This window comes from Bemisia tabaci, chromosome 5, assembly GCF_918797505.1.
Source record: "Bemisia tabaci chromosome 5, PGI_BMITA_v3".
In the NCBI taxonomy this organism is placed as follows: domain Eukaryota; kingdom Metazoa; phylum Arthropoda; class Insecta; order Hemiptera; family Aleyrodidae; genus Bemisia; species Bemisia tabaci.
Genome location: NC_092797.1, coordinates 39,146,742 through 39,166,801, shown reverse-complemented (window position 1 = coordinate 39,166,801; position 20,060 = coordinate 39,146,742). Strand labels below are relative to the sequence as shown.

Here is a 20,060-nt window from a genome sequence, read left to right as displayed (position 1 = left end):
ATTTCACTGTCAATCGTCAGATTCCGATATCAAATCAAGATGACCAAAAATGTTCATAAATGAGCGTTTTTTCCGCAAAAATGAGTACATTATTTATGCAAACCCTATAAGTCAAATACGTGCTTTACAAACACCGGGACTTAACAATAGTAATAATAACGGCGTTAAGCAAAAAGGAACCAAGCCACATTAGCTATTGCCAAATTTAACTGGGCAATTTAATTTTTTACATAAAAACGGCTGTGCGGATTTTTGTGCAAATTTGCGTGAATTTTCAGCACAGTACAAAGCAAATGCCTTAAAATGTTCAAAACAATCCGCGCAAATTCTCTTGTAAAAATTAAAGTGCTCATTTAAATTTGAATAAACACTGGAAAAAAAACACATTGTATCTAGAGTCCAGACTCTTAAAAACATCGACAAGAAAAAGTACATTTAATTCAATCAGAATCTAGCTTAAATCAAGAACCAAGCCTCTTAATTTAAGCGGATTTCGTTTTAATTCAAGGAAAAATCCGATTGAATCAAGAGTATTTTTTCTTGTCAATGTTTTCAAGAGTCTGGACTCTAGATCCAATGTGTTTTTTTTCCAGTGTATCTGATGTGGCTTGGTTCTTTTCTGCTAAACGCGGTCCAACCAAGGCTCACACGGCGAAATTTGTCTCAGTGCCCGGAATTTCTCCGGATCCGCGTCAGGGCGAGAGGAGGTCGGGGGGAAAACCATCGCTGATGTAACCGGATGTTGGCGCATGTAAATTTTTTTCGGAGCCGCTCCAGTTCCACTGTGCGAGAGAGCCCGTTGACTCGATGACTTAGTGACTCGGTGAGTGGCAACTGCAAGCGGGCGCGGGCGAGCGTCGCGCGGCGGGGCGGCGCACAGTGGATCGAGTCAATTGGAGAGGTCGGACACGAAATTTTTGACTAAAACAGCAAATTCTGACGTTCACTTCGTCACATTTTGAATTTTAAGGGGTGCCTCTGGAAGAAAATCTCACGAGAAAACCATTGAAGCACTTTTAAAAACCTCAAAGTCTTGTATAAACGGAGTTATAAGCGTTTAAAGTCTCCAAATTTTTGTCCGACCTCTCCTATTGACTCGATCCACCGTGCGGCGGGGCGAGCGGGGCGGGAGTCTGGCCGATACCATGTTGCGGTGACTGCCCGCACGATTCCATACCGGCGCTCGTAAAAACTCACTAATGTGACAATTAAAACGATGTATGTGCCAAATACGATCACTCCGACCTCCGTTTCTCCGACTTTCCACTGCTCCCCGATCCATTCATTTCGTTTTCCGTTTTTCACTTTTTAATTCCGCCGATCCGCCTCTCTGATTGATTTCTTTTCACCCAAACGCCGAGCCGCGGTCCATCTCCGGATCGCCTCGTCCCGCGCCGCGGCGCTGATCCCCGGGTGAAAGAGCTTTTTTATTCCTCTCCGGGGCGATAAATCGAAAGCTCCATCGTAGATCGCTCCGCTTTGACTGCGGCCGATCGGTTTATTCCTCCCGGGAAAAGATAAGTCGCTCACTTTGGGATCTACGTGGGAACTTTTCCGTTCCCGGAATAAGATTCCAGCTGGAGTATACTTTTCCAAGTAGCTTTTACAGAGAAACACACGTGTGAGCTTAGTGGCGATTTTTGAAAGTTGGCAACATTGTTTTCCTCCATTTAAATCCATTATAAATATCGATTTTAGGTGAAGGAAGCTGCCTCATCAAGAATCGATTGTTTTGCATACATTCAAGTGGAAGCAAATCAGTGTTGTCAACTTGTAAGGATCTTAACTGCACGAGCACTTAAACACAGTGATTGTTCATTCTTCGAATAAAGCCGCCGGGGACGATTGCAGAAATTTTCCGTTACGATTATTCCTGCCATGCATTTTTGCCACAACATGCACGTTTCCTTCCTCAAACTATTTATAAAGGGCTAAGAGAAGGGAGAGGATCAATTAAAAGTTAATTTTTTATAAACTTAACTGACAATAAGTCCTCAAAAACTGAAATAAATTGTTTGTTTACTTTTCTATCCGCGCGTTAAAGTCTCTAGATGTACAGCACCTGACATTCCCGGGAGGCTTTCATTATCACACTAGCCTGGCTAAATATTTGGAAAACATCTTGCGCAAGGTTAACAGGAGTGATGAAAGTTGGGGGGGGGGGGGGGTCAAAGGGAGAATTTATCGCGTGTTTGAAAACAATTTTGCAGAATTTTTTATTAATCCTTGAAAAGGCGAGTTTTGTGTCTTCAATGAACGGTCCGTTGAAAGATCAATCAACAAAGGCACATTCACTTACTAACATCAACAAATGGACCGCGTCAAGCAGAAAAGAACCGATATTGCCAAAGTTAACTGGAAAATTAAATTTTTTACAAGGGAACATTTGTGCGGATTCCTTTGAAATTTTTGAGAAATATGTTTCGTACTGTGCAGAAAATTCACTGTTTGCACAAAAATCCGCACGGCCGTTTTCATGTAAAAAATTAAATTTGGCAACATCTGATGTGACTTGGTTCTTTCTGATTAGCGCGGTCCAAATGAAAGTAGCCTGCCATTAAAATATAGGCCCCGCCTCCGATCCCGTGGTACTCACTCGAGACGAACGAGAAGGACAGTGGACGTAAATAAATTGGACGTATTTCTATCAAACGGAACTATGTGCATTATGACGTGAGCCCTGTTATGCATATATTCTTATGGGTCTCAGGGCTCATGTCTGAATGCACATAGTTCCGTTTGACAGAAATACGTCCAATTGAATTGCACTGATCACTCATGTCTCATGTGCCTCCGGAGGCCGATGCGACGCCACCCGCGCGATGGGCGGGCGTCGCTCCGTATGCAACCATCGGAACATGCATTATTCATCCGATTCGTCGAGAGAAAGCAAAAGCGGAACGGAAAATAAGGAGGATTTGTAACGGAACTAGATATGGTAGTGATAGCAATTCACCTCCCTCCCCCCTCCCCCCTTCGCCGGATACTACTGCATATTTTCGCCCGGCAGAATCGTCTGCGTCCTGGCCTTCTCTCTGGAGCCCTGGCGCAATGCTTTATATCCCGTTCATCTCACATCATACAGTAAAAGTTATTCCACGTTGCCACTTGAAAAGCGCATTTTATTCGATTATCGTGCACTGCACTTCCCATAGGAAAATTTAAGTTTTCGCTTTGACGGGACAATGTCTTTTCAACACTTTTAAGCTGAAAAAGCCACCGAGAAAGTGCAAAATGTTTCGTTACGATTATTGCCGATGTTAAATTTTTGCTGGAACATGCATCCTTTCTTAAAATATTTAGGAAGAGCTAAGAGACGGGAAATGATCAACGAAGAGTTAATTTTGTACAAAATGAACTGTCAATAAGTCTTCAAAAAATGAAATAAATTGTTTGTTCACTTTTCTATCCGTGCGTTAAAGTCTCTACGTGCACAGCGCCTGACGTTCCAGAGGAACTCTCATCATCACACTCTTTTAGCTAAATATTTCCTGGCCTTCTCTCTGGAGCTCTGCCGCAGTGCTTTATCTCGTCATCTCACATCATACAGTAAAAGTTATTCCAAGTTGCCACTTGAAAAGTTCATTTTATTCGAGTATCGTGCAATGCACTTCCCATAGGAAAATTTTAGTTTTTGCTTTAGCGAGACGGTGTCTTTTAATACTTTCAAGCTAAGAAAAAGTTGGTGACGTAGCCAATGTGCGTTAAAAATCAGCGTAAAGCTGAACATATATCAAAATAGAGGGAAAAAGCTCACATGAGCACAATTTTCCCTCAAAGAGATGTGCTGTTGGTGTAATACTATAGTTACGACCATTCAGGAAGGCAACTGCAGACGCGTTTCGGGTCAGATTGGACCCATCCTCAGTGCAGCGCAAACTCCTGAATTTTCTGCTACCAAGCTCGGACTCAACTTTCAAGCTTATTAATTTGGAAACATATCTGATTTCAGGGCGCTGAAAATGGAGATCTTGAACGTATGAGGAATTTGCGATTTAAGTACCGATCCCTATGTGATATTTCGCGAGAAACACTATAGTGCCACTGGTTTTCTCTGAAACAAATTCCAAAACTCACAAAAGGCCCTCAAAGTTGAGGCCCGTAATGGAGGGGATATCCCACGCTATTCTGCGAGTCCACTTCTCTATGCAAAGATAGGCAACGAAATCATTAACAGGCCTGCCACTTTGTTAGGGGCTTCCAAAATTGAGAACACGGCAACTCTGCTGTTGTATTTGCTCCCTATCTTTGCATGGAGGGTTTGACTGGAAATAACAGGTGGACTCTCAAGATTGCGTGGGATATCCCTCCATTATGGCCTCAACTTTGGAACTTTTTTTGAGTTTTGGAGTTCGTTTCAGGGAAAACCAGTGGCACCATCGTTTTTATCACAAAATTTTACGCAAGAAAAAAGTACTTAGATCGCAAATCCCTTGCACATGTAAGAACTCCATTGCTTGGAAACTCTGATTGAAAGGAATTCAAACCAGAGGCAATTCCAGCAAGTTGGCAACACTGTAGATACTTCATTTCAATACATTGAATATATCGATTCTAGATGAGACAGGCTGACGCACCCAAAATCGATTGTTCAACTTACATTTAAAAGTAGAAAAAACATTGTTGCTAACTTTTCAAAATCGTTGCATATGCTCCACGCGAAATCCGTCAAGTACTGACGAGTATGTTGATGCGAATCGTAAGCCTAGTTAGGCGATACTCACTTAAGACGAGACCAATAAATGCAACGTTGGCAATATGTCATAATTGTATCCAAGTTTACAAGTTTCAATCATATTTTCCAAGTTACACTTGGCATCGCAGCTAATAAGCTCGGTTGCCTCAAGAGATAGACGCTATCAAAATATTTAGAGTGGAAACTTTCTTATTCTCCGACCTAAGTGAGCTACGAGGTCTGTTAGATTAGAAACCGGATTTTGGTCATAACTAGCGCACATTGCGTCCGAATTAGGTTTTCTGGAGCTTTCCTGATAGCTGGAAATATACTTAAGAACGCTACGTTCATAGATTTTGTTTATTTTGATCAGTGTTTATTCTGTGTCATCTTGAATACGAGTAAGTCAGGTGCGTTTTGCGATTTTCAGCATGCGATCACTGATAGTGCAAACACTCAACATTTAATTTTGTTTTAAACTCGGTATACCTTGTACCGAAACTTTTCGTATGCTAAGTAAAGTTTACCAAGATCATTGTATGAGATGTTCCCACTGTTTTGAGTGGGTTAAACGATTCAAAACTGGTCAGGAGTTCGTCGAAGATGAGGGTTATGGGAATCGACCTCGACGGCAACTGACATTTGTCACGTGGAAGAAGTGCGGGCGAAAGTGCTCGAAAATGGTCATTTCGAGCTTGTTGAGCAGAGTAATATTTCTGAAGGCTCTGTACATACAATTTTGATAGAATATGTAGACACGCATCGAGTTTCAAGTACACTTGCCCCTTGATTGTTGTCCGTTGAACGAAAATCCAACCAAATGTCAATTTCCCTTTAGCTGTTTGAACGTTCTAACAATGATCCTACATTTTTGGATAGGATAATTTTCGGTGACAATACTTAAGTGTACGGCTACGATATGGAGACGAAACTCCAATCGTCCTTGTGGGTTGAAAAATGTAGTGCAAGACCGAAAAAAGAGAGACAAGTTCGGTCAAACATAAAAATCGCAAAACACCCTTGAGGTTGCCTTACTTTAAGCCACATACCAACAAAGCTAATTATGATTTTTCAAATTTGTGAACGTAGCGTTCTTAAATATATTTTCAGCTATCAGAAAAGCTCAAGAAAACGTAATTTGGACGCATTGTGGGCTAGTTATGACCAAAATCCGGTTTCTAATCTAACATACCTCGTATTGACCGATGCAGTATCTATTGGATGTTCCAAGAAATTGCAATTTAATGCTGTATGAACACTTGCCACTTACTGCTCATGTATGAGCAGCAATTATTTTCATGTAACGCGGTGGAGGAAATTGCTTTGGAGGATTGAAGGACGTGTGAGAGGTTTGAACTGATGCACTATATTTATTGTCATTGAAGGAAATGAACTTTTCTGTCAAACGAACATTTTACGTTCAGTTTTCCGATAAGTTACTCAAACAAAACTGAGGAAAGTCCTGTAATTGCAATTTCCGACGTTTCATCCTACTTACGGAAGTGAGAGTAAGCTTAGCATACTTTTTTACAGCATTTCCATGAAAATGTTAAGAACACCTTTTAGTAAATTTTTCACGATTACCCATTCATTCGAGAGAACAGTTACCGAGTAGTTTTGATAGAGATTCTAATCAAATGGAAACCCAAACCTAAGTAAAATGTACGTACGATGAGTGTTGCTAACCGATTATTTGGATTGCATTTTGCAAAAAGGAACCACTAGCATTGCAATATTGCTATGATTGTGCAACTTCTTTTGTCTTGGAGGAAAAACCCGATTATCCATTAATAGTTTCTATTTTACTCGCTAAAAACTGTAAATTAAGACAAAAAATTACCATCTAAATTTCATGGTTTTTCACGATTTCCGCAATTTTATTGCAAAAGATGAAGTTGCACAATCTTAGCATCATTGCAATGCTAGTGGTTCCTTTTTGCAAAATGCAATCCAATTATGGTTATAATTGTGGAATTTTATTGTAAATAAAAGATGTTCCAACTTACCTGTAGTAAGCATACAAACACGAATACTGGAACGGCTGCTCTGCTTGTGTGGTACAGTTCTTTCTTCATTCTTGGCGGCCCAAGAAATCAAAGGGCGAAGGGGTGTGTGACCAGATCTGAAACATTAAAAACGACAAATGGTTCAGAAATTTTTCATACCGAAAACAAAAACAAAAGCTCAAGATTAAAATTAGGGGAAATCGTGAATTGTCGTGGAATTCCCTTATTTCTGAGATGGGTACTAACACTGCTGGACCTTTCTGCGTTTACAGGTTTATTAGTTCCATGCCCCGACAAGGCCTTAAAATTCCAAGGTTTACCCGAAGATGGCAACACTGTCGTGGAAGTCTTTCACCATACTGCCGTGCTAAGGAAGAACGCCGTATGAACATTCGAGAGTTGCCAAATTCCCTTCGATAAAATGCCCATTTTCGAGGAAAGTTGTGAATATGTTCCCTTGCAATTTTCAGGAACTTTAGGTGAAATTGCGAGCAAAATTATCTGAAAAGTTGAAAGGAAATATTCATAAGTTTACCAGGAAATTCGTGGTTTATCAAAGGAAATTTTGCAACGCCTGGAGGTTCATACGGCGTTCTTCTTCAGCACGGCAGCATGATAATCTTGCCGAAAACCGAAGAGCCGAGAGACGTGAGCCAACAAACAAAAATCGGCCAAGCGACGACAAGCAGGGCGCGGCAACAACAGCGAAAATTGCGTGATGAGGAGCAGGTGGTGTACCGCGCCTTGGAATGCATGAATCACACAGCGAAAAGGACCGGCATGGTGGCTAGGAGTGAATCCGCTGCCTCGTGCCAGATCATCGTCATAAAAACTCATTTTATGATCAGTGGCGAGGCTTCATTAATCGATTATCGATATTTACCCATTTGAGGTATGGTAAAATATCGATTTTTAAGGTGTTCGCTGCGAACACCCTTTCTGTCGATCCTTTTCTACAGGTTTAAATGGCAGATTACTCGATATCTCGCTATGCACAGCACGCCATGCCATTACTTATGGCCAATGTGTGGGGGCACATGTCCAACTAGTGTTGCGAATATTGTGCAACTTCTCCGTTATTTTACTCCAGTAAAATTGCAGTTATTCCTGCAAAAGAATATTTAGAAAAATTACCTCATGAATTTGGAATAGGAGCATACAAAAAAAACTATTGATTGATTGGAAATGCAATTCATCGAACGCTGCGCAATCTCGTAAGTAACAAATACACTTGTATACCCTTTTTTCGTATGGTCCTTCATACGTGTTGCAGAAAAATGGCTGACTTAGACACTCCTGGCTGTGGATTGCCAATCTATCTGTGTGAAATTGAAATTTTGAGCTTTATCGAGATTTAATGACCTGTTATGTGGGTGAAAATACTCTTCATCTTGGGTCATTTTATGAGTTGAGAATTTTATTTAGTAGTACGCTTGAAAAATATTTTTTTTCAAAAGTGCCCCACAGATTCACGTATAAGTAAAATATAACACAGTCCATAAAAGGATCAAGTATCTTCCTCTAAATTCAATGGCGCGTAGGAATCAGCAAACGACGCGGTATATCTCTTACATTTCTAGCCGTTCGTGAAAGTCTCCGAGTAAATTATTATTTTAGGATGAGGTATGTTGTGAGATTGTAAGGCACAAATCTTGAAGCATAATTTCATGCACACATTTTCAGCGCATATTTGAAAAGCATATCCAGTAAGAATCACATGTGGGTTATTTTAATGCTAAGGGGTGTGCCCCCTGACCGCCATGCGGCTCATAATCCCCAGAAACCCGCTTTGTGGATTCCTTGAGTTAATCTGAATTAAACAGGCTCATCTAGGGACTCCTATACCAATGGTCGCAAACATCATGGAAATTGACCTGATAGATTTGTAGGACGAACTGTGACAAAAAATGAAAATTTACATTCTTTAGATGGGAGAATTTGAAATTTTATCACGTAATATGGAGGAGCCTAGGCCTTTGAATAAATTCTGAATAGAGTGGACTCATTGAGAGATTATCAACCGTTGATAGCCGCAAAAATCATAGAAATCGACCCAGTAGAACGGCAGAACAAACTGCTCTAAAAATGAAAAATTACGGGAGGGGGGTCAGAGAATTTTCTTTCTAGCCCATTAAATGGGCTAGAAAGATATATTTATTTATTTCCCATTTATTTTGAATGGATTCAGAAATTTTCTGAATCCGTTCAAAATAAATTTTCAGCTCTCTTTCATAGAATCTTACCGAATGGTGTTGATGCTGCATTTATTCTGTTTAGCAAAAAACTATGACCATCATAAATTTGATTTGCACAATTCTGCAACACTGGAAGCTGTGAGTGGGTCAGAGGCTAGTTAGATGGCGAGAAACAATTAACACTTTAAATGCGCCTACCCAGTTATTTCACTGTTGCGAGAAATTTCACGTGCCCACTTCTCTTCCTTCCTTCCTCTCTTTCTCTCATTTATTGCTTCCAGCATCCCGTGGCAAAGTGTCCATCTGCATCTATGTCTTACCTAAACATTTTAGACTATCCACTCTATCTATTTATTATTCCCGCATTACATAGTGTCTACTTGTGCTAGACTTTTTTTAAAATTAAATAAAGAAAAAATAATAATAATCTGCATGGACTTGCTCTCAGAGAGGAAAATTGGTGGTAAAGATTTAAAATATGGACTTGAAGTAAAATTTTGTGCTAGAAGAAGGACCTTCAGATGAAACTCTGAAGTAGACTGGAGATCAAATTTACACAAAAAAATCCTGAAGACTTTTTACAACCTAACCTTGCGAATTTTTTTATAAATTTTACCAGGAAGTACCTTGAAGCGCATAAAATTCCCTCAACATGTCTCATCATATGTTTATACTATGTTGAGGGTTATACTTATAGAAGAAGTTGCATTAGCTACATTATTATTTTATTTTCCCAAGGAATAAACTCAATCTCTAATGGCGTTTTGAATAATTAGTGCAAAAATCGTGAACTTCAAATTAATGTATACATGATTTTAAGTGGCATTCACATTCGTAAGAATAAATGTCCATTGCTTGTCCAATCCCTTTTACATGCATTGCAATTTAAGATACTTAGAGGGGCTTCATTGAGGTGCTGGTCAACTTACATTAACTTGGTGTTTTATACGATGTCCTTTACTCATATGCATGATGAGAAACGAAAAAATCAGAAATAACAGTTTTGAGGAAAGGTTTACCGTCCAGTAGCAAACAATACGCTAATTAGACTGGATAACAACGACAAACACTGTTGCCGTATTTCTAACCGAGGAAACAAATGCCTACCTCCAAATCAATTCCAAATAATTAGAAGGTTTCAATCATTATACATTTTGCTCACAGTTGACGAGGCATTATAAGGCAATGAAAATACACACCAATGTTAGTCTTTAAAATAAAAAGTTGGCTGGGTTCTCAAGAAAAGTGATGTGACACTAAAATCATATGTATCTAACGAAGTGACAAGTGGCAACGAAACTACCGTTTTATACAATCTCTCAGTATTTGACTTTAACCCACTGCATGGCGCTGAGTTTCAAAGAAACAGTATGGAAATAGGTGTAAGTACCGTAGCACAGATCTTACTTCACACCTTGACTTCTTCAAACATATCGATATGCCCTGAAAACGTGTAAAGCGTTGCCTTCTCCTGGTGTTTACTTATTCCTTTTTTGAAGATATCTGTTCGGTTGAGTTAGAAGAGATAAAAATCATGTAGAGTCTGCACGTCGAAAGCAATCTATAGAAACTGATGCAAAAAAATTGGGGAGATTTGGGGGGGGGGATTTGGCCGAGAAAAATGGTTAGATGGTCGGTTGCGTTGGTCACATAATCGTAATTGGATGTTTTAAACTTAGGTGTGGCCAAAATTATGGATGTGAGATCTGTTGAAACCTCAAGAATCTGCGACCGGCATTGACGTAGATATCGCTCATCAGAGAACACGGTGTATGACGTCATCCATCGTAGTGATGCATACCATGGTTTCTGCAACCCGTGTTTCATCAATCTATGATGCAGACATTTGCACTTGAGTCCCTTTGTGCCGTCAGCTGCGCCATTTGGGATCATGGATGTCTTAAACTGTCAAGAAGATTACACAGTCAGTAACCTTTTTGTAATCTCTAGTTAACTCATTTTCGGATTTCCTCCTACATTTCCTCATTTTGTTTATTCTCCGTCGTGCCTCAGTTCTCTGGTACATTCCAGTTCATAATCTTTGCAACCGGTTTAAATCAGCCTTTTTGCTCGTTTGTGACATCCATGAAGTCTAAAAAAAGGGAGAAAATCGAAATCCAAATTGCGCTATGTTTGGTTTAAAGGAACTTTAATTTGCACTGGTTGGTCGAAGTTTTAAAACAAAGATGCTATCAAGATAGAGGAAACAATGGTATGCACCCTTGTACTGGATGTCGCATGTGCTGTATTTTTTTAATGCTCAGTATTTCTAGTAATATTAAACGTAGGAACCTGGCGTTTACAGAGATCTTACTCTTTTTGCTGATCTGTAAGCTCAAACACGACGAGTAAGTTGTGCTATTTTCAGGATTGTGATCTATTGGTTTAAGCTCATAGATTACTTTGGAAGAAAAAAACACATTAGATCTAGAGTCCAGACTCTTAAAAACATCGACAAGAAAAAGTACTACTGGTTCAATCAGAATCTAGTTTAAATCAAGGACCAAGCCTCTTAATTTAAGCGGATTTCGTTTTGATTCAAGCAAAAATCCGATTGAATCAAGAGTATTTTTTCTTGTCAATGTTTTCAAGAGTCTGGACTCTAGATCCAATGTGTTTTTTTTTTCCAGTGTAGCAAAATTGACCCATTTTGTGACTAGTACCACTGACCCACTCACCAGGAAAATCCGGGAAATATCTCCACGTCCGGGTATCATCCACGACAATGCAAAAAAGGTGGTGCGGCTGAATAAAGTACGGACGTGAAACTGTGCAGAGCCGCTAGACCACATGCGCTAAGTGACGCGACCAACACGACGACGACGTCAACGGCGAGATTAAAATTAAAACCGCTAATGAATTGAGGCGTCCGGAGGATGAGCCGCGGCATGGCCGAGGGAGAGGTTAGGCTCCGAGAGAAAGAACTGGTGCGTTCCGTCCCGGCACCGTAGAGGAGAGGCTTCACGGCGAACTTTCTTTCTTCCAGTTCTTCCTACCCACACATGGTAAATAGGATCCGTGCACAAACATCCTATCACCTCGACCCGAGACGCAGCCGCGAACTTTCAGAGCGCGCCACTGTTGCCGCTCGCCGGCAGCGCCCTGGATTTAGTGTCTCTTAGATCCACACTGAAAAAAAAATCTCGGTGTATTTACTAAGAAAAGGGTAAAATTACCAAGAATTTTGGGCTCTATTTGATCCCAGTTTTTTTTTGGTAAAATTACCATTTATGGAATTGGTAATTTTACCGAGAATCTCGGTAAAATTAATGAACTTTCTCGGTAATTTTACTGGACCTTGGTAAAAACGCCAACATTTTTTATCGACTGTAGTAAAATTACCGAGATAAAATGGCAAAGTTACCGGGAATTGATTACCAATAAAAGTGGTATTCTTACCTGAAAAAAGCAGTAAAAATACATGTTTTTAGGTAAGCTTACCAGTCTGTCTTGGTAAAATTACCAATAATTGGTAAAAAAAGTAAGATGGTAAAGGTATCAACGGACCTTGGTAAAAACGCCGAGAATTTTTTTTCAGTGCAGAGCCCGAATTCTTCAAAAAATCGACAAGAAAAAATACTCTTCATTCAATCGAATTTTTCCTGAATCCAAAAAAAAATTCGGTTAGGTAAAGAGGCTTCGCCCTTGATTCAAGCAAAAATCAGATTGAATCAAGGCGATTTTTTTTTTTTTAAATTTTTTTAGGAGTCTGGACCTTGGGTTTAAGAGACTTTTTTTCGAGTGCGGCTGAGAGGGATTTTGGGATACAAGCTGGGTGTTTTATTTTGAGTTCAAAAGTTGGAACAGGTTTTTATTTCAGAGAAGAAGAAAAAAATGGGATGAGCTAGGGTTTTTTTTCATTTCGAAGAAGGGAATTAATATATGCGAACGTTTGTCAAATTCTATTCATTTTTTTTATCAAGAACCGCATATGGTGCATTCCAGCCTTATTCACACGAGGAAAACTTTGTTATAGAACGGATACAACAATTTCCTCTGAAACGTCAGAAATAGTCGAAGAAAAACATCGGTTACGCGTAGAAAAATAATTCAAGTAGGAGGTTCATTTTAGTAGTAGAGGTTAAGAGTAGAATATTTCAAGTAAGAGGTTGAATCTAAGAGAAGCATTTCAGTGCTAATGAAGAATACTGGATTCGAAGAAGAGGAAAATTAGCTGGAAAATTCACTTAAAAAAATTCCTATATTGGAAAATTGGCGACGTCTTTAGGTTTTTAAGGCTTTTGACACACTGAGAAATAGTTATCAATTCTCCGACTTCGGCGATAGAATATGAGCCACTAATATTCCATTTAACTAATGATATACGTTACTAACTGACACTGAGGTCTTAATGGTTACATGAACTGAAAAAACTGGAAAACTCTCAGAGGATCTTTCTTCCTCATAAACTTACTCTTCCTGAAATCTCACGGAATTAAATGCCAACAGTGTTTTGCTCGTCAAAAATTATATCATTGCAGCCTTGCAATATTGATAAGATTAAAAATCAAATACAATATTTCATTTAAAAAATTAAAAGTTTGCCGCGCATTATTTTTATAATAAAAATATCTGCGCTCAAAGAAAATGATCGTACGGAAAACGGAAAACTATCGTGAGTAAGGTTTACAGATTTTAATCAGTACAAGACACCTAGTGATGAAGGGTGTTATCCACAAGAGTCGTTATCCACATCAGCTATTACCAAAAACTGGACAATTTAATTTTTTACGATAGAGCTTCTGTATGGACTCCTTTGAAAATTTTAAGGAGTGTACTCCAGGTTATGCACGAAACTCACTGAAATTTACACAAATATCCATACAACCGTTTTTATGTAAAAATCAAAATGCCCGATTAAATTTGGCAAAAGTTATTCTGCCGTGCTAAAGAAAAACGCCGTATGAACATTCGAGAGTTGCCAAATTTCCCTTGATAAGACATGTACTTTTGGCGAAATTTATGCATATTTTTCTTTTAAATTTTTAGATATTTTAGATTAAATTGTGTACAAAATAGTCAGAAAATTTTGGGGAGAAATATTTACAATTTTCCCAGTAAATTCGGTTTTTATCGAAGGAAACTTGGCAACGTCTGAAGGCTCATACGGCGTTTTTCCTTAGCACGGCAGTATTGTGGCTTGGTTTCTTTCTGTTTAACGCGGTCCAACTTGCCGCGCAAGAAAATATGTAAATACTGTCTGAATCCTGATGCATTTTCACGAGAAAAGATCATGAAATAGCCCCTTAATTTCTTTAATTTTATTCGCACCTCGTCATATAGTAAGTTACTGACCACCTTTAAGCTAACGGCGAGGCGTTATCGGTGGAGAGGTCTCTTGCAAAGTTCGGCACCTCCGGCTACCACGCGATGAATATTCATCCCGCTCTGGCTTGTGCCGTAAACGTGGTGAAACTTTTTCCAGATCCAAAGAATTTAAACATGTAGGTGAACCTCTCACATGAATTTATGACAAGCAATTACAGGATGAACTGTACCAGCATTGTTGCCTTTCACAACACGCGTTGTCGAACTATATCCCTTAGGCCTGGGAGAAATCAAAACATGCTCCTCGTTTAATGACAACCATGTCTCAGAAACGGGGGAGTGGAATTGTAACGCAAAGCAATATTCAGTCAATAAAGGTTTTAAAACGTCTGTAAAAGCACGATATCGTCATGGTAAATGGAAGTAATCGATAATAGAGAGGAAAATTTGCGAGGGTTTAAGGTTAAAAGAGAGGAGGATGGTGACTCGTAATAAAGTGAGAACTTTTCCTCAAAATGTAAAATGTCTTACAACAATAAAGATCCGTTTTTTTCAAGCATCCTCTCTTCTAGTTAAAAAAGATTTCAAGATCAATTAAAATTATATGTGTTATCAAAAAGATTGAAGACTCTCTTAGAATGTTGAGATACTGGCAAATTTTTGAGCTACGATTGAGCCTGTATTGAGAAAACTTGTACACTATAAAATTGTGCGTCCAAAAATTCAATTTGAAACTGACTTAAAAATTTGCCAATCGTTTTTTATAACTCGTTTTACAAAAGCGATTATCAGGGTATAGAGTAGGTTTTTTACTAAAACTGAAAAAAGGTTGCAAGTAGTGCCGTCTTTGACGTGCAAAGTATCCAGTAAGTTTTGACGATCCAGTTCCCACCTGTTTTCAAAGTCTTCTGACTTGAGTCAAAGTCATAGAACGACCCAATCCCCAATTTTCGCCCCGTACAGGAAAAACGCCGTAACTACAATCAGTGGCGTGGCGTGCTTTGCGATATATCGATGGTTATATGTTATTTAAACCTATGGAAAATGATCGATAATCAGGGTGTTCGCAGCGAACCCCTTAATAATAGATTCTTTACCATAGGTTTAAATGGCAGAATAATCAATACATCGCAAAAAAACGAACGACAAATTATGAAAGAACAAACATAAATGTGGTTAATGATTTTACTTTCCGCCGCCGCCGCGCCGACCGCACTGTGTTGGAGCAATGCGTGAAGTATTCATGCAGTCTTGTACGCGCTATGCGTTTCAAGCCGACCGCAGCGTGTTTGACGCAATGCGTGAAGTATTCATGCGGTCTTGTAGGCGATACGCGTTTCATGCCGACCTCCGCGCCGCTCCATTCCAGGTCAAATTGCGTGTTTGGTTTCTCTCTTAACTCGACTAATTGAAGGTGTTGTCTCTTGTATCACCGAAAGACGACAAAATTAGAAATTACTATACTTTTAATCTCAGGAAATGAGAGATTTTGTCGTCTCTCCTCTTTCGTAATTTATTTTCTAAATCCAATTTTATCTCTCTTTTTTTGATACCTACATTAAAAAAGATTGCAAAATTTGCCGCCCCCTTCATTTTGCCGCCATGGGCCGCGGCCCATGTGGCCACCCCTTAATCCGGCCCTGTTGAGGGTAGAAAATATTCATACCCTGGCAGATATATTCTTAAAAATTTGTTTCAGAGGGTGAGATGCTTGATTTGAAAATCACAGTTAAAGTGCAACGGTTTGAATGGGGCCTCACTCCATTTCGTCTGAGACGGCTGCGTTACTTGCTTTAGGAAATCGTGGTGTGCGGTTTGCGCATAGAGCGGCGACCGTGCACAACGTGTGGGCACGCATTCAATGTGCTCCGAAACTGGTGCAGCGATGAGTGTATTCATGCAATGCAGCCGTGAATATAGATGCTCGATCTAGGCTTGAGGGATTAGTCTCAACTTTATGCAGAATGAACGTCAATTGCCAAATCGCACCCAGCTAAATACTATCATGTTGGTAAGTGAAACGAAGTACTCTTTTGGCACCAATATGCACCAACAAGGTGCCAACATGGAAAAATGTTGAGTCCAAATCAGCAGCATGTTAGTACCATGTGTAAAATATACAACGTGAGATACACTGCATGCCCCGGAAAATGCTATTCGCTACCGTACATTTGGCATGTCCTTGGCACCGCCTGGTTACGCCTAGAAGAGAAAGTTGATACTTAAAATCGTAGAATTTTAAGTCTACTTTCATTCGGGCGGGAACACTTACATTTAAAATTGCTTGGAAGAAGTCGCCAGCAAAAAACCTTAAAAACGAAATTTTGGTTTTTTGGGGGTGGCACCCTGGGATGGACACATTTTTTATTGCACACATTTCCAATTGGATTAATAATAATAGCGATTTTATCTACTTGCAAGTGAGTGCCGCAAAAATACCCGGGACCTCAATGGATTCTGAATTATCGGCCAGAAACAAAATAGTCGATTTTCTGCCTTTTTTTCGATTTTGGGGGATCGATTGAGGGGTCTAAAATTTGTGGATAGCAAAATTGGATTCTCGTTAAGAACCTTTCACAAGTGAGAAATCCGGTGATGCATGAAAACACCAAATAACTGAACTCTGTGTCTGTCACGGTTAATCATCTTCGGGAAAATCAAAATACATTGAGAAATCTACAACGTCGCAAGGTAAGTTGTATGGTTTTGCAGTTTTACCATAGATATGCTCGAATATCGGGGATAGTTGTTTTTTCCTTTCAATGGGAAAAGGTCGTCCTAAAGTGCGGCACAAAGTTGGAGTCAAGACCAGATATCTCATTTCGCCTTCAATTTTGATGATACTTCAAGCACATCCATAAAGCACGAATAGTGGTATCAAAGAGCCGTGTGAGCTCAAGAGACCCATCTTGTTGTCATCTCTTGATTTTCGACATCTCACCGGTATATTTTACGCAAGAGTCTCGGCTTGACACTATCGTGGAATTGAGAAAAACTAAGATAAAGTTTGCCCAAATGTCCAGGATAGCTGTTTCGTTTTGATATGGAGAGGGAGAAGGCGTTCTTTATTACCGGCGTTTTTGCAAGCTTCAAAAATTATTCATTTCTAAACGTTTTCATGATTGCACACACCATAAAGGCCTGGATACACGCTCAAATTTCCGTCGATTTTCGATCAAAATGATGACAAAAAGGCGGTCAAATTTTTGCAGGCGTATAAATTTGATGGTACATGGTGCGCTCTACTCACCATTTGATCGGAAATTAATGGAAATTTGAGCGTGTACCCAGGCCTTAAAGTATGGTTTGAAATTTTGACGCGGTGTTTTGCTGAGTATTTAAACGCGCTCAGTATGGAGGACTGAAATCGTTCCGTTTAGACCTCACGTGCAGTCCAGTTGATTTTATTTTCAAGCATTTTTTGAATAGAATAAAGCCAAATCAATACTATTTGTATATGATCAGTAATTGGAGATAAATAATAAGAGACAAACACCATCTTTTTCCCTTTAACAATTCTTCCAGTGCTCCTCGAACCCAGAATAAAACTGAAAGTCCAAACTCATTTTCTTCACGTTTTTAAATTAGCATATACGCGCCACAAACGTACGCAACCCGACGCAGTCCCATGCGCGGTGCCTTAAATTCCCCGAAATCCAGTGAGAATAAGGTCCAAATTCAGCGTAGATGAGGGACGGATAAGCACGAGCTCGGAACAAAATGGGAAATAAATTACAAGTTGCTCTACGATGCGCCTGGTGCCTGCTTTTATCTCCGTCGGGGCATTGTTAAGTATTTTTATCTCATTTAAAATAATGAAGACAGTGAGAACCGGAATGCTCAGGCTCACGGAGGAAGGAGAGGTAGCGTTATGAGCACCGCTAAGTAAGACCCACGTAACTCCAATAGGAATCCTCGGGAAGATGTGTGGTTTTTTATTAGGCACGGCACCCGAGCTAACGAGAAATCACTTGACTGACTGACTGAGTAACCCACTGTTCTTGGGTCTCATGCCGACACCGCGCCGTGCCGTCCCGCCCGGTGCCGTGCGCACGACACACAGTGATCCGCTCGCTGAATGGGCCTGTTGCAAACTTTTGCTATATCAAAACTAAGATTTGTTTCTTATAGATAATGCCTCAAAAATCACGATGAGCGCATCGGCAAAGTCTGAAATGCACTCATAACTTCACAATCTGCGTAAGAAATTTGCGGTTTTTTGAGCTTCCCGCTTCAAAAACGATACTACGGCACAGGTGAACACTTTGTTAGAGGAGGCGTTCCATCGTCGGCAATATTCATCATGGCCGACGCCAATTCGCCAAAACACGTATGATGAGACGAGATAACACCTGAACAGCATTAGACCAGATAACAATCGGCGTGTTTACGTTCATATTTTCCTCGCCCGCCTTGATTGACCCTGAACTCACCTCGAATTACGCGCGGAACTGCGGAAGCGTCGGCCATGATGAACATTGCCGACGATGGAACGACTCTTCTAACAAAATGTTCACCTGTGCCGTAGTATCATTTTTGAAGCGGGAAGCTCAAAAAAACGCAAATTTCTTACGCAGATTGTGAAGTTATGAGTGCATTTCAGACTTTGCCGATGCGCCCATCGTGATTTTTGAAGCATCATCTGTAGGAAACAACTCTTATATTTGCTCTAGCAAAATTTGCAACAGGCCCATTCCCTCATATTATCCGCAAAAAATCCCGGATGGCAATTTAATTGATGTACTTATCGCAATCGCCTGGGAATCAGACACTTGCTGAAATTAAGGAGGTATACACACTTTTTTTGAAGATATCCGCCGTAATGACTTCCTGTGGTGTAAATGTTAATACAGCAAGTTAAGGGCTTGATCTTTGCCTGGTGCCTGGTGTTCGTAAATAAACGATACGTTGAGTGATTGCTTTGACAATCAAAGGCCAATTTGATGAACTTGCTTAGTTTATCTCTCGTTATGATAGAGTCCACGACAAATAAGTTTACGCACTTTTAGACTGCGACAGAAGATCCGCCATCTTGCTTTTTGCATTAATTTTACATGTAAAAGTGACGGCAGGCGATCATTGTCGCAGTCTAGAAGTGCGTAAACTTATTTGGCGTGGACTCTTATCATAATTAGTTGGAGATGATGAATAGTGACTGACATTGACCAAAAATGAATGAATTATTATAGGATTTAGCTCTACATGTAATTCTAATGGATGTGTCATGAGCGGTTTGTAGAATTTCGTCTTTGATTTAATTCTAAAGGATTAACTTTTCCCTCGGAAAGCGCAACTGTCACGTAAAAAGAATGTTACGAGCAGAGCACGGAAACACGTATGAAGGTTGCGGTGTTCTAAGATTTTCTCTCGTATTTAATTCTTACATCGCAGCACTATCTAATAATTTTGCGTGCAGCTTTTATCGAATAATCCAAAAAGGGCAAGAATAAGAAAAATCACACGAAATACCCCCAAAAAATTGTTCTGCATACAAGTCGACAAGGGCGTTTCTTTAGTTAAATTGTGGCGAAGATAATTTTATAAAGATTAATCTCGCACTTTGCTTTCACTGCAGGTTGGACGCCTGCATTCAACGAAGATGAAAAATATTGATTACTGGTCCAGCAACCAATTTCATCTCGTCCACTATAAAATTTTTAGGGTGAAACGTGGAAGTATAATGCATTAATGCCTACTCGTCGGCTGGCCTAATGGGATGCATGATGAATGAGCTTAATCGTTTCTCATACTCCCGTGCTAACAAATGACGCCGTATTCATCTTAAGACGTTGCCAGATTTCTTCTGATAACATGTGAATTTCCTCGAGGACTCGTTGATTTTTTTTTTTTAAATTTTCATAGAACCTTTTTCATGATTCTGTTTAGTATGTGTCAAGATTTAAGGGGAAAATATTC

At 39.8% G+C, this 20,060-nt stretch overlaps 1 protein-coding gene across 3 annotated transcripts in view; it reads right to left on the bottom strand.

The window, feature by feature from the left end:
* LOC109040867 (transmembrane protein dusky-like) overlaps positions 1-20,060 on the bottom strand; it is a 95,968-nt gene that overhangs the window by 34,021 nt on the left and 41,887 nt on the right. For 2 of the 3 annotated variants that reach the window (XM_072300686.1, XM_019056959.2), the window contains exon 4: positions 6,682-6,797. In XM_072300686.1, coding sequence (XP_072156787.1) covers positions 6,682-6,750 — 69 coding nt within the window. In that variant the 5' untranslated portion in view covers positions 6,751-6,797. Of the gene's footprint in view, positions 1-6,681; positions 6,798-11,554; positions 11,869-20,060 lie in introns of those variants that run through there. The other variant, XM_019056960.2, reaches the window with a different exon arrangement.